Here is a 12,916-nt window from a genome sequence, read left to right as displayed (position 1 = left end):
TTTGGTCTTAATTATGTAACCCCTGAGGCACTCATTTTGGAGATATTCATCAACTGGGGGGGGGGGGGAAACATGCTTCAGCACATTTGACTGCCCTGAGTTCAGCTATTTAAAACAAAATATGTAATTTGAGGCGTTCAGTTTCATGCATTCCAGTAAACACATTTTTTCTCTCTTTGTAGTTGTTGTTTGTCTACTTGTGGTTGTTTTTTGTCAGTTTGTAGCTGTTTTTTTGTCTCTTTATAGGAAACAAGGCACAGCTTAGCAGGCCCATTCAGTAACCTTTTAGGAATAACTGAAAGGAGCAACGTCGCCACATAATGAGTCCTTTTGCTTATCATACCGCACTTTCACTTAAGTAGTGGGATTTTTTTAATAGTGTAGTATTGACATTTTTAATTGAGTAAAGGATCTGAACACTTCCACCACTGCAGCACATACGCTAAGTGTGTATGTGTGTCTGACAGTTTAGATGAAACAGCATCCTTGATAGCCAGTTTGGCTGAGAAACTCGATCTTGTCCAATTCACTGACATCGCTGCATGCCCACCCCATCCTCCCCACCGCCAGCCCAGCTCAGTCTCAATTTACTTTTTCCAATTGGGCTGTCTATCCCTGTTTTCATTTCCTTCCCCGCTCTGTTTCTCAGATGTCACTTTATCTGGATGCTCCAATGTCTGACGCAGTTTAATGTAGAATATGTGTCAAATAAAACAAACGTGGGTGGAGACATATTGACATTAATCCAGTCAGAATCTTTCATTCACCCAGAATGTAAATTTATCAACAACTGTCGCAGCTGCAAGCTCTGGTTACTGTCATTAAAAGTCACTGTATAACAATAGTTACTGAAAAAGTTTGGATATGTTTTTAACCCATCAAAAAACGAACCTTACTTTTATATAAAATCAGACTGTCAAACTAAACGGTGGATATCTCAGTATGGAATGAAACTCTTCCTCCTCTCTTGCAACTGAGTGTCAGTGCGGACAGGTATGAAAGTCTATAGCCGGTTAATTCAATGGAATCTCATTTTGTTTCAAGCTTTGCTCGACTAAAACTGCACTTAGCTCTCCAGTTTCTGCTGTGAAAGACCAGATGGTGCAGAGATAATGAACAACGCATTTGTCAAGTAAGCTGCTCCACAACTCCTTGAAAATAGACAGCGTTGTGCTGGGAGATAACACTCACTCCTCAATTAAAAACTTTTCTGCTGCGACTGATATTTTCTCTCTTAGTTTCAACAATAGGAGCTCTACCTCCTGTTCATCTGGTGCCTATTTATCCAAATGTTGTGTCACAAATGGCAAACAAAAGCCCAAGCTGGGAGCGTATTAACTGTTTTTATTGACTAAAAATACATTTTTATGGAGGAATAAAATCAGTTACTGTCAAAAGTGGAGCTGCTTCTATTGTTTACAGTAATATATTGTTTAGTAGTACTGCACTACCTTCTTATCATTGCTATACGGTACATTTCCCCACAATGCTTCCAGCTATACATCTGTAAATGCTGCATATCTAAATTGTTCCAGAGTGCAAAATCTCAGCTGCTATTGGATGGTTTGCCATGATATGCTAATGTGTCTGTTGACTCTCATGCTGCCACAAACTGAGCCGTGCTTGACATACAAGCCGCTAACTTAACAAGAAATGTACTGAGTTAATTAACATTTAAATTTGTTTGGTCCCAGTTTTCTGTTTTTGAGCATGTTTTCTTCTGACATTATCAGATAATGTTTGACAGTTAGGAGCTTTCCCGTGTGTTGCTTCAGTTTGTGTCATTGATTTTTTTTTTTGCCCGCTTGGTGTCGTGTCACTCTTGAGAGGGAGTCCTTAAAGCAGAGGAGTTACAAGCTGATGCACATGAACACACACAGAAGCAACAAAAGACAAGTGGGTGCTTCTATATTCTTCTTCTCCTGAGGGCTCGCACAACAAACTAAAAATACAGTATTCCCTACAGAAATTACATTTTTGTTATATATCTCTGTGTGTGTGCATCGGCACTCTGGTTTAATTCTCCTGTTTTGTCATTTTAAATCCACAACAATAATGTATAAACCAGACTAAAACCAAGAAGTAATAAAATTAGGCTCTATGCAAAGAGTATGCTAACTGATTGTACTGTGCTCATTTTGGATGCTCGAATTTCCGCTTTCAGCTCCCCTCCAACTCTAAGTGGGCAAAGAAAATATTCTGCACGGATCATCATTTATTCAGTATACTCAGAGATGGGAAAGCACCTCCCTGGAGCAGCCCTGAATCTTAAAAAGTGGTGAAATTCATACTATTTTTAGTGCCAGCAATATTCCAGCTCGTCTCAAGTTCAGAAGCAACTGCAACTCTGCTTCTCCTTACCAGTGGCCAGTAAAGCATCAGCTGAAATATGACCTCCAGCGGTGGATCTAATGCATAAAGTTATGTTTTAAGAGAGATTTATACTCCGGTGGCTCACTGAGCATGAACCGTGTACTATTAGGTGCAACTATATTAGTTTAAGAACCTCACCCTGATAGTGATATGTTCTCATATAACAGATATGCCTTACTCGAGCGCACTAACTTCCCAAACCTGATTACCACGGGAAGTTTTGTGGAAGTGACCTCACCGTGGTCTCTTCCATCTCTCTGTGGTTGGCTGCAGCAAACCCTCAGAGTCCTGATCAGGCTGATGGGTAGAACGACTACTAAAACAGCCACTTCTATGCTATTGATTTCTGTTGCACATTGGGTTTTATCAGGAATTGTACTTACTGGATTCATTGGCAACGCTTGCTAGTAAAGAAATTTTATGTTTTTGTACTGCAAGGAAGTTAAATGGGGCATGTTTGAGGCGGATAGTTGAGCACTTTGTTTACAGGTAGGGAAACATTTGTTAACATGTTAATGAAGTAATCACGCCTTGCCTCATGCTTCCACTTGGTGCTGATGTTAATATTAAATCAAGACCATGGTGTTCCCCTAACCTTAAAGGGCTGCCTTAACAAAAAGTTTGCATCTTAAGTCACGCTTTAGATGCTAAGTGTGGATATTGTAGGGAAACATTTCCGGTAGATGCTCATTAAAGGGGAACTCCTATGACTTTACATATCAAAGTGTGTTTACAGGTCTTGGGGAATATTACTGCATAAGTGAAAAAGTTCTATAAAGCCTTTTTTTTGGCTCCACAGGCAGCTGTGTGAAGTGTGAAAAATTGCCTCAAGTGATGTCAGACTTCAAGACTACAAGTTTGAAAATGAAAGAAATCTGGGGGTGTGGAGTTAGAAAGACGTGACCTTATCAGACCTCTGTAGCCCGCTCCTCATCTGTCCTTGAGGCTAACAGCTCGAGGCTAAATGAGCTGCTTCAAGCATAACACACCAGAATTGCAAACCCGAGTTGCATTGTGGCTGAAGCAGGAGCTGGGTTTTGACAAGGAAGAAAAGTGCACAATGCTTCTGCGTTATGGTGATAAAAACATAATCCATGTGGCACTTTAATAGTATACAAATGTAATTTGTAGGAGACAGGGTTGAAAACAGTATGTACACAATAACCTGAACCTAAAAAAAACAGACTAAAAGAAGCCATGAAAAAGTCATGGGATTCAGAATTTGGCACTGCACAATCGCAAGACTCTCATTAAAAAGTCAGACTGTGCACTTAGCACACTGTAGGCTGTAGCAGATGGAAGCTAGTGGAGAAGCAATGTTTATGCATTCATTATGTTTGCATAATAATTCCCCTTCCCCTTGTCTGCATAGTTCAAATCTCTTGACATCTTGTCTGTAAATTAAACAAACACATTCCTAGTCAATTTCTTGGATTTACCCTCTCTCTCTGTGACTTTTGCACATACACAGTAGCTATATCTACAGGGCCATACTCAGTGAACCCTGTGGTCGCGTACACTACTTGCAGGCTTTTCTGTTCCTTGCTCCAGTTATGTCCAACGAGTGAGGGGGAAGCCCTGGTGTACTGCAGCTAAAAGCCAAGTCTCACCATGGAATGAATAATGAATACAGATTCCCCATCCAGTCTATTCGCGTACTAGTTCAAAGGCGTCCTGCTAGTCCATGCATAAAGCAACAAGACACACAACGCTATGCTAATGGCCCTCAACTCTAGGGGCTGGACTGAGCTTACTGAGCCATGCAAAAGTTCCAGTGCTGAGGATGAAGATGTCAGATGAGGAGGATGTGATGAGGAATAGCTCAAGTGCTTGTAGGGAGGAGGGGTGGTTAGGGAAACAGTACATGTAAACTTGGGCACCAGCAGCATGCAACACCCACAAATATACACAGACTCAGGAACAACTGGAAGTGCAAGTCGTCCCATGGGAAGCCTGGACGTTTTATTGATGCTGAGTGATGCTAACGACCTCCCCAGCAATACAGGACTGAGACGAGAGCATCGGGTGACGCTGTCACAAGAGATCACATATCAGTGCAAGACACTCAGTTCTATACCAGTTACTGCTTTCGAGCCCAAGGCACAATATAATGCACAATTATAAATATTTCTGACATATTTCTCTGATTTATCTACTTTTCTTTCCAACATTTGACCCGTAACGTGACAAAAACAACAGCTTCTTTCAGCGAGGACTGCGCGCATATGTGTGTAAGTGTGCGAGTGTGCGTATGACTATTCATGGGGCAGAATGTGTACAGTCATTTAGCCATTTTCCTGATTAGACTGAAAACAAAAGCCCTGGTTATCAGCAAAGGAAGCAGCACTCTGGTTGTGAGCCCATCAAAGGGCAAATGTTTTTCTTTGTAAAAGCAAGCAGCTCGGAGAGGGAAAAAAAAAAAAAAAAACCTTTGGTAAAACCTCCCCTGGGAAGGTATTCGATGTGTTTGAGACTCCCTTTCTTTTGTTTTTCTTATTTCATTCCCCGACTTTATCCCCCTACCTTTGCTCTGTCTCTTTTGCTTCCACTCTGTGTGGATTTCCTCCAACACTTCTCGCTTGATCCCTCAACCCTCATCTCTTTCATATTCCCCCACTACCCTCCCCCCTTTTATATGACTCTTTGCATTTGAATCCAACATAACATCGGTTTCCTCGGTGTGACAGGAGCCTGCAGGAATCCTAGTGGGAACATTTCCAAGAGTCCCTCAGCACCTACATTCAAAAGAGGCTGACCAGCCAGGACTAGAGGGGCTCCAGTGAAATCCTTTAAGTCCTGAAGGCCTCATATTTTTTAGTAATTTCCTGGACCTCAAGTAAGTTCATATCCAGCAAACTTTCTTTTTCAGCTTAAAAGAACTTCTAGTTCTGGCAGAAGAGATATCCGGGGGACCAGCTCGTCCTCACTACCGCAGTGGAGTGTGGATTGTGCAGTTTAATTACAACAGAGCAAGTGTTCAATGTCATGCATGGGTGGACGCCACTACCTCTGCCTCGCCTCTCAGTCCCTGATAGGCCATCAGTGAGCAGGAGAGGGCCATTAGGAGACACTTGGCAGGACATCGACCATTTGCAAGGGAGGATCAGTAAGATTTTGGGTTTGAACATTAATTGGGTAATAAGACGCTTTACAGCATGAAGGACCTGGGTTTGTGTGGGTATGTGTCTCTGTGCAGCCCAGTTTCCCATTACATCTATATTGGATGATTTCGCACCTTGCAATGTTAAGTGCCAAAGCAGGCAATAGTGCACCCTATATGTACTGAGCCAGAGAGAAGGAATGTACTTTAAAGTGAGCTAAATTGCTCTCAGACGTGAATGTAAGGGCAAAATTGTTTGCCTGACTGGTGACCTGTCCAAGACATACGCTGCTTTTAACACAATGCATGCTGGGATAGGGTCAAAATGGATGCATGTGATTCTCAGCAGAGATGCAGAAAGAGATCTCTTTGAACATGAACAGCAGCTGGACAATACTCACACGTGTTACAGTTCATAAAGTGGAAAGTAAAGTGTCGTTAAGTGTGTTTTTGTACTTCACCCTTTCGCCACATGCTGCTGAAATTAAATGTATATATAATTCATAAAAGAAAAACCCTGCAGCAAATTTGTGAACACATTTTGCGGTCAAGAAGAATGTTCAGCGGCACATGGAGGTTATGTTTTCAGGTTGGTTTGCTGGTTTGTTTGTCTTGCAGCAATATTACAGAAAAAAATGATTCTCATGAAACTTGGGGAAGGGGTGTAGTATCGGCCAAGGAAGAGCCCATTGCTTTTGGAGGAGATCCAAATCAGAGGGCGGATGCGCAAATCATTTTTCAGTTTGTCAACATGGCAAGAGAGGGCATTTGGCTTAGGTACATTCAGACATAAACAGTGGTTGCGCTTGCAGATTTACATATCATAGAAGAGTGGACTCTTCATCTTAATGTTAATGTCACTTTACCATAAAGTGATTCCCATGAAGCTAATCTTATTCATTAAGTACTCAGAACTGACACAGGTGGGAAGCTGCTTTTGGAGGCGCCATTCAAGCGAATTTATTAACAGTAATCAAGTTTAGAGGTGCTTCCTTTACAGAGGTTACACTGATTGTGTAGGCGTAAGTGTGACATCTTCCTGTACTCACTTATGTCTAATACAGACTGTTAAGTTTGAGTTGCACTAATGTTGTCACTTAAATCGAAGAACAGGTACACATTAAAAGTAAAAATGACCCAATTACCTACTTAATGTCTACAGTTATTGACTCACTGACAGTTTCATTAACAAAACCTGCAGCCTTGTTATCTGCAGCGGAGACCGGAAGGTTGCGGTTTCTATTAAGCTAAGGGGTAATTGCTGATTGGTCATTATCTAGGTGGGTTAGTGTATGACAGAGGAAATAAAGACCCTCACCTCATTAAAGTGGGCCACCTCCTCACAGTTCTCTGCCACACGGCTGTAGAAGGGAAGACCTGGAAGGTGAGGAGGAAAAGATAAATTGTTAAATAGTGACAGTGCAATTATTGTACATGTACATTTAACAACAGTAAAATCCTCCCATTACTGACTCAAATCTGTTTGCGTGTGTCACATTAAAGACCAGTGAAAAGACAAATTATCACCTCAAGTGCCTGAAAAACACACAAATGACACAGCCTGTGTGGAGCCACAGGAGACGCACAATTGAATGGCAAGAACATGACTCACGACGCGATAGGATAAAAACAGAGGCGCAAACAGAGAGAAAAACACTTCAAGAGAACTGAAATGAAACAAAAGAAGTGAGATTAAAGAAGACAGAATTTCCACATGGTCCCCTTAAATGATTCTGAAAACAATGACGTCTTGGTGCAGTGTGTATTCAAGGCTAAACATGGGGCAGAGAGCCATTCACTGGACAGTAAGCAGACTCACTCATGCGTGTTACAGCCCGTGTTCACCTGGTAGCTTTGTGATGCTAATGAATGGTGCCGGACTGCTGTGTGAGCTGTGCATTGCTGCTGTAGTTTGCTTTGCGTATCTGAGGCTTTGTGTGGGCGCTGATGTTTGTTTGGGTGCGTGTGGACAGCTGATGTGTACTGACAAACATTCGCACAGTATGTATATATTTATACACGCGCACAGGGATCTACAAAGCTAATTACAGCCCCCGTCAGTTTGGTTGCAATAATAAGTTTGAACAGAAATAAATCAGTCTCACCTGGCTCAGATGTATTTTTATCTGCATCTGTGTTGAAGGTATCTTTTCCCACATTCACAGAGCAAACAATCTCAGAGTTTAGAAAGGAAAAAAGACATAAAACTTCTCAAAATATGTTGTGCGTAATACAACTTCGTCAGTATGCTTTTACCAATGCGATTAGAACATTTTAACTTCATAATCTCTTAACAAGTGCTCCCATCTCTCTTTCCTATCACTCCCCAGTCTCTACAACCGCATCCTTTGAAGTCAATTTTAGAAAATAAACACCACTAAAATGTCAGAGAGGGAGAGAGACAGAATTCCCTCTACATTATTCAAAACCGAGGCAATGAAAACACTGTCATACCGGTGTTATCATCGAGGGACGTGGGTTTAGAAAAGCAGATCACGTGAAACTTATGTAAGGTGCTCCACACCAAACTGAAACAACATTCTGCTAATCACGTTGCCTTTTGGCCTTGGGTGGAAACAGTGAGAAATAAAGCCACTGAGAGCAGAACGTGGAGAAATAATCGACCTGTGGTGGAGGAAAGAAAAGGGATGGAGAGTACATTTTTGTTTTGAGCAGGGAAGGAACAATGAACATCATGAAAGACTCATACTAACACAAGTGAAGGGGGTACAGAGGTGCTTGTTTAGCTATTCCTCACTTTTACCTGGACCTACAGAGCATAAAATTTGACTAGAATACAAAAGCAGAAAGAATTTTGTGATCCCGCCTTAATGTTCAGGGTGTAATCAGAGTCTGTGTGCATGCATCTGAGGATCTCATCTTTGCTGTTCCACGCTGTGATTTAATTTAGTCTTATTTCCTGAACAATTTATGAGACCAACAAGAGATGGTGTACATCCTAAATAGGTACCACAGCTGAAAACAGTAAATGCCTGCTCCAGCAGAGGATGTAAACAGCAGAGTTTCAGTGTGCCACGGGGATGAAAAGGAAATTAAATGATGTATGTAGGACAGAGTAGACTGCACAAAGCTCTGTTTCAGTCCATTGAATATTGAAGATTTCGAGTTAAAAAGGTGGCAAACTACACAAGCAGCAGCGTGGATGTTGAGGGGTTTGATAAATGGTAGACGACAGAAGAGGAGAGCTGGGCTGAAAGTGGCAAGCTCTAGTGCAGGGGTCATCAAATCGATTTGTCCAAGGGACAGAATTTTTCTAAACACAACTGTCATCTCAACAAAAATGCCTCTTCAGGGTCCCAGGCAGCAAGCAAAAATACTCAGTTTGAGACTCAATACAGCCACAGGCCAATGAAAATGAACCCAAGTGATGCGTCTTGCACCTAATAGGCAAGCTTAGTGATTCTGAACTCTGGAGTTACCTCCCGTATCTGGCCAGCACGCTGCTGTTGGTTTCAGGAAATGTCTATGCTGGGAGCCCTTGGTGGATGGTGGATCCACGGAGCAGAAAGGATGGAGATGAACAATAATTTGATTCTGTAGAACTGGTGAAATATGAATTACAGACTTTGTGGGTCATTGCTGGGGTTGGCAAGTTAATCTACAATCACTGTCAGGACAGGCTGGGCCTCTTTCACTGGTGAGTAATGTTAGATGCGTGCATTTTCTTAATTTATTCAATTCTGTGGGCCGGACTGGAAGCTTTGGCTGGCCGGATGTGGCCCGCAAGCCACCAGTTGACAGTCAGCGCTCCAGCAGAATATCTTCAAAGTGGAAATCATGTTTTAATTTCTAATTCAACTCTACAGTGTGCATGTGATCCTGCAGTGCCCCAGCCTATATACAACAAGAGCTGGAGTGTCCCTCTTTGATAAAGCCAAGAGCTACAGATAACAGCGAGGATTCATCAAAGACTTGTCATGAAATCAATTAAGTTTTGATGCTGCGCGTTTGAAGAAGATTTTATTCATTGTCCACAGTGCCAGATGATAATGAGCCAGTCTAAGTCTGACTGGATGGCGAACTCTACAGTCTTCTTTATTGCTTTTTTATATGACGCCTTGAACACAAGCAATTCACTGATTTACGGTTTTTATTTTCTCATACTGAGGATGTTTGATTCTGGATTGTGTGTGTTCTTACACACTACATTAGGTTTATTTCCTGGTCGGGTAGAGCATATATAGTCAGGCTTCCACACATCTTCCCACCAGCTTCTCTAGGCATCATACATGGTTTGACATGCTCATGGTGGGCTGGGACTTCCTGGCAGAGCCTTTCCTCTCCAGACAGGAAGATGTTTGAGCTGAAAGCACTCAGGAAGCTCCACTGACAGGGAAAAGCACAACTCAAAAATGCACAGCAATTTAAGAGACTGGGGGGGGGCGAGACTGACGCAAATACCGTGAGTAGAAGAAGAATTGCAACACAACATGCAACTTTTCATTTCAACTTTGAAATTAGGAAGTAAAAAAAAAACTGATTATTATGTCTTTAGATGCAATTGACAGAAGAAAGAGATGAAAAGATGGAGGGTGAAGACAGGGATAAACAGTTTAATTTCAGGATGTGAAGAGGGTCATAAAATTTCCCATTTAAAATGATTGCACCATCTGTGGTAAAGTAATCGACAATGAAGCCTCCTTTAACCGTTTAACTTGAAAATTATGCATTTTCCTGGTGTTTGTAAAACTGAACTATTCACCATCTGAAAATAGTATTCTTTTAAATTGAGCTAGTCATACGGTGGGAGCTGTGCTGCTTCAGTGTACGATGGGTTTGATCCCAGCTCATATCTGATGCTGCACTGCTCTCTCTCTCGCCCACTTTTCCTATGCTCTCTGTTATCTAATGACCCATAAATATCAAAATGCATAACACACACTTTACAGCTGACCACTCAGATGAAGAGATATCTTTCTTTCTAACAAAACCTCATGCCTTCCACAACAGGATCTGGCTTACAATCTCCTGCTACATAAAAACTTCCAAAAGTGCTATAGATATTACAGTGAGGCTAACATTAGACAGAGACTTGGCAGACATATGGTTTGGCCAGAGAGAGGACAATACCTGAAGATAACAATACAACAGAGCAATTCAATGATGTTATGGAACAATATTTATCAAGCCATATAAGATTCATTGCTTTCAGAGTGTTGCTTTCAGCAAACAAGCTCAAAAAACTTACACAACACAACACACACAACAGCTCAGCACTGGTCCCAGATAGTGCCTCTCATGGTTGAGCATACATTCAGGTAACAGAGGTAACACTTTCTCTAATGAGACACTGTTTATAGTTTCTGGGAGACTCTTGTTAACATCTGGATGAAACAATTATTCCATCCGCAGAACAACAGAAAAAACAGCTTTCACCCATTATTCAACTTGCAACTCAGAAAACCGTTTCCCAAAACAAAGATGGCGGCCCACAGGTCAATGAAACATACTGGAAAACGGCTTAAAAATCGTAATCTTTGAATACACTGATATTTCAGTCTAACTAGTAGCAAGTGGTTTGAAAGTACCTTCTGGAATAACGTGTGAATATTGAATCAATGCGTCCCAACTTTAAACCTTGCCGCGCAAATTACGCCGAGCCAAGCACCAAACAGCAGACACGGTTAGCGACTGACGTTAGCTAGCTGGTGAGCTAGCTAGTGGAGCATTTAGCAGACACAGACAAAGAGCCCTCGGGAGTTGAAACCAAACCAAAAACGGAGCTAAAAGACAGTGACGTGACTTACGTTCACCAGGTGTCCGGAAACACAACTCTGAAAGATGGAAAGTGAAAGATAATGTTGCTCATTAACTGCTGGATATGTAAATAGGCAGCTGTTTGCTAACAAGGTCGCCATGTCAATATAAAGCAAACTTGTTTCCGCCGCCCCCAAGTGGCCAAAACCGTCAATTACACCGTATTATGTGACCTGATGGGAGCTGTAGATTTTTCTTCATTTATATCACATTTTATTTTTATGGCTGATGCCAAACAACAATGCCACCAGAGCATTTAGATGTAGTCACACATTTTGATAGCTGTGATTTCAGTGTACAGAGATTTCTGACCCATCAGATTCTGTGGTATCAGAGCAACATGAGCTATATTACCTTGACACTGTGGAGTTTGTGCTATCACAGTTATTAAAATTTATGATTCTCTCTGTGACTGATATCTGAATACACTGTATAGCTATGCTGGCATGCATGTGGCTTGAAACACTGTAATATACCAATGTTAATATAATTCTAGTAATATAAGGGGATCTTTTTTTTTTTTTTTGGATAACAGCTGTCAACATTTGTGATCCTGTTTAAATACTATGGGGGAACAATTTTTGATATTACCTATTAAAATAAAGAATGAGATTAAGTATGATTTTTGACAAAAACCCTTCACAGCAACAATGCAGCAAAAACTTTAATCCAGGTCACAGAATCTGACGGGTGACAGAGCATGGTGCAACAACTACTGTTTACAAATGCTGAAAACCTTTTACTTTTTTTTTTATTGTTGCATGTGTCACCTGTTTTGCAAGAAAAAAGACTGAATGTGCACCTCATAAAGAACCATATACAGAATTTGACATCAGGAAAAAACAGTGAAAGTCACTTGTGCCTTGAACTGGCCAGGATACAAAATAGCACTGACTGAATCAGAGGCTGTGGGGCAGACACACACACACACACACACACGTCTTTGCTTCAGCTATTTGAAATTACAAGCAGCTCCTGTGCTGACAGTTGGACAATGGGGGAGGAAGAGTAGACGATAATCGTTGACTTGGATGACACGGTTCATGTAATATCAAGACCCTGGTGAATTCACTGCGGCACAGAGCACAACACTGACACCCATCCTCTCTCTCTAGCGCGCACACACACACACACACACACACACTGACACACAGAGCAGTGGAGAGAGGAAGAAGGCGTGGTGGTCTTGTAACATCCTGCACAATCCTAATCCTGACAGCCAGAGTGGAACCAAAGATCAGCTGGGATTTAACACCTGATCTGTCAGAGAGGACTGATCACTGTCCAAGGTGCTGAAACACACACGCCTCTCTTCCTCTCTCTGCCTTTATTTCTCTCTCTCTCACACACACAGACAAAGATACATATGATGTCAATGAATGGATGCAATGAACTCCTTCCAAACGTCCCCCCAGTGAGCAGTGGGAGAGACAGGTCAGGTGTTAGAATAATGACCCTGCAGGAGCTTTGACACGCCAGAGAACTGGAGGATTGGCAATTACCCAGGAGCTGCAATAAAGAAGACCCTCACACCATCATCTTAAACACCATCTTCTGCAATAAACGCCATCGGCTCAGTCAATTGTAACCTATACTGACCTTTTACCTTTATTGCTATATGAGTAAAATGAGCCATGGAAACATCAAGTAACAACAGTAATGAGA

General features: G+C 41.7%; 1 protein-coding gene across 13 annotated transcripts in view; it reads right to left on the bottom strand.

The window, feature by feature from the left end:
• Window positions 1–12,916, bottom strand: part of otofa (otoferlin a) — a 71,058-nt gene that overhangs the window by 57,191 nt on the left and 951 nt on the right. For all 13 annotated transcript variants that reach the window (XM_076756808.1, XM_076756809.1, XM_076756816.1 and 10 more), the window contains exon 2: window positions 6,792–6,850. In XM_076756808.1, the coding sequence (XP_076612923.1) occupies window positions 6,792–6,850 (59 nt within the window). The remainder of the gene's footprint in view (window positions 1–6,791; window positions 6,851–12,916) is intronic.

The sequence above is a fragment of the Chaetodon auriga genome, chromosome 18 (assembly GCF_051107435.1).
Source record: "Chaetodon auriga isolate fChaAug3 chromosome 18, fChaAug3.hap1, whole genome shotgun sequence".
NCBI classification, from domain to species: domain Eukaryota; kingdom Metazoa; phylum Chordata; class Actinopteri; order Chaetodontiformes; family Chaetodontidae; genus Chaetodon; species Chaetodon auriga.
Note: the sequence above shows the minus strand (reverse complement) of the source record. Positions and strands in the feature narration are given on the sequence as shown.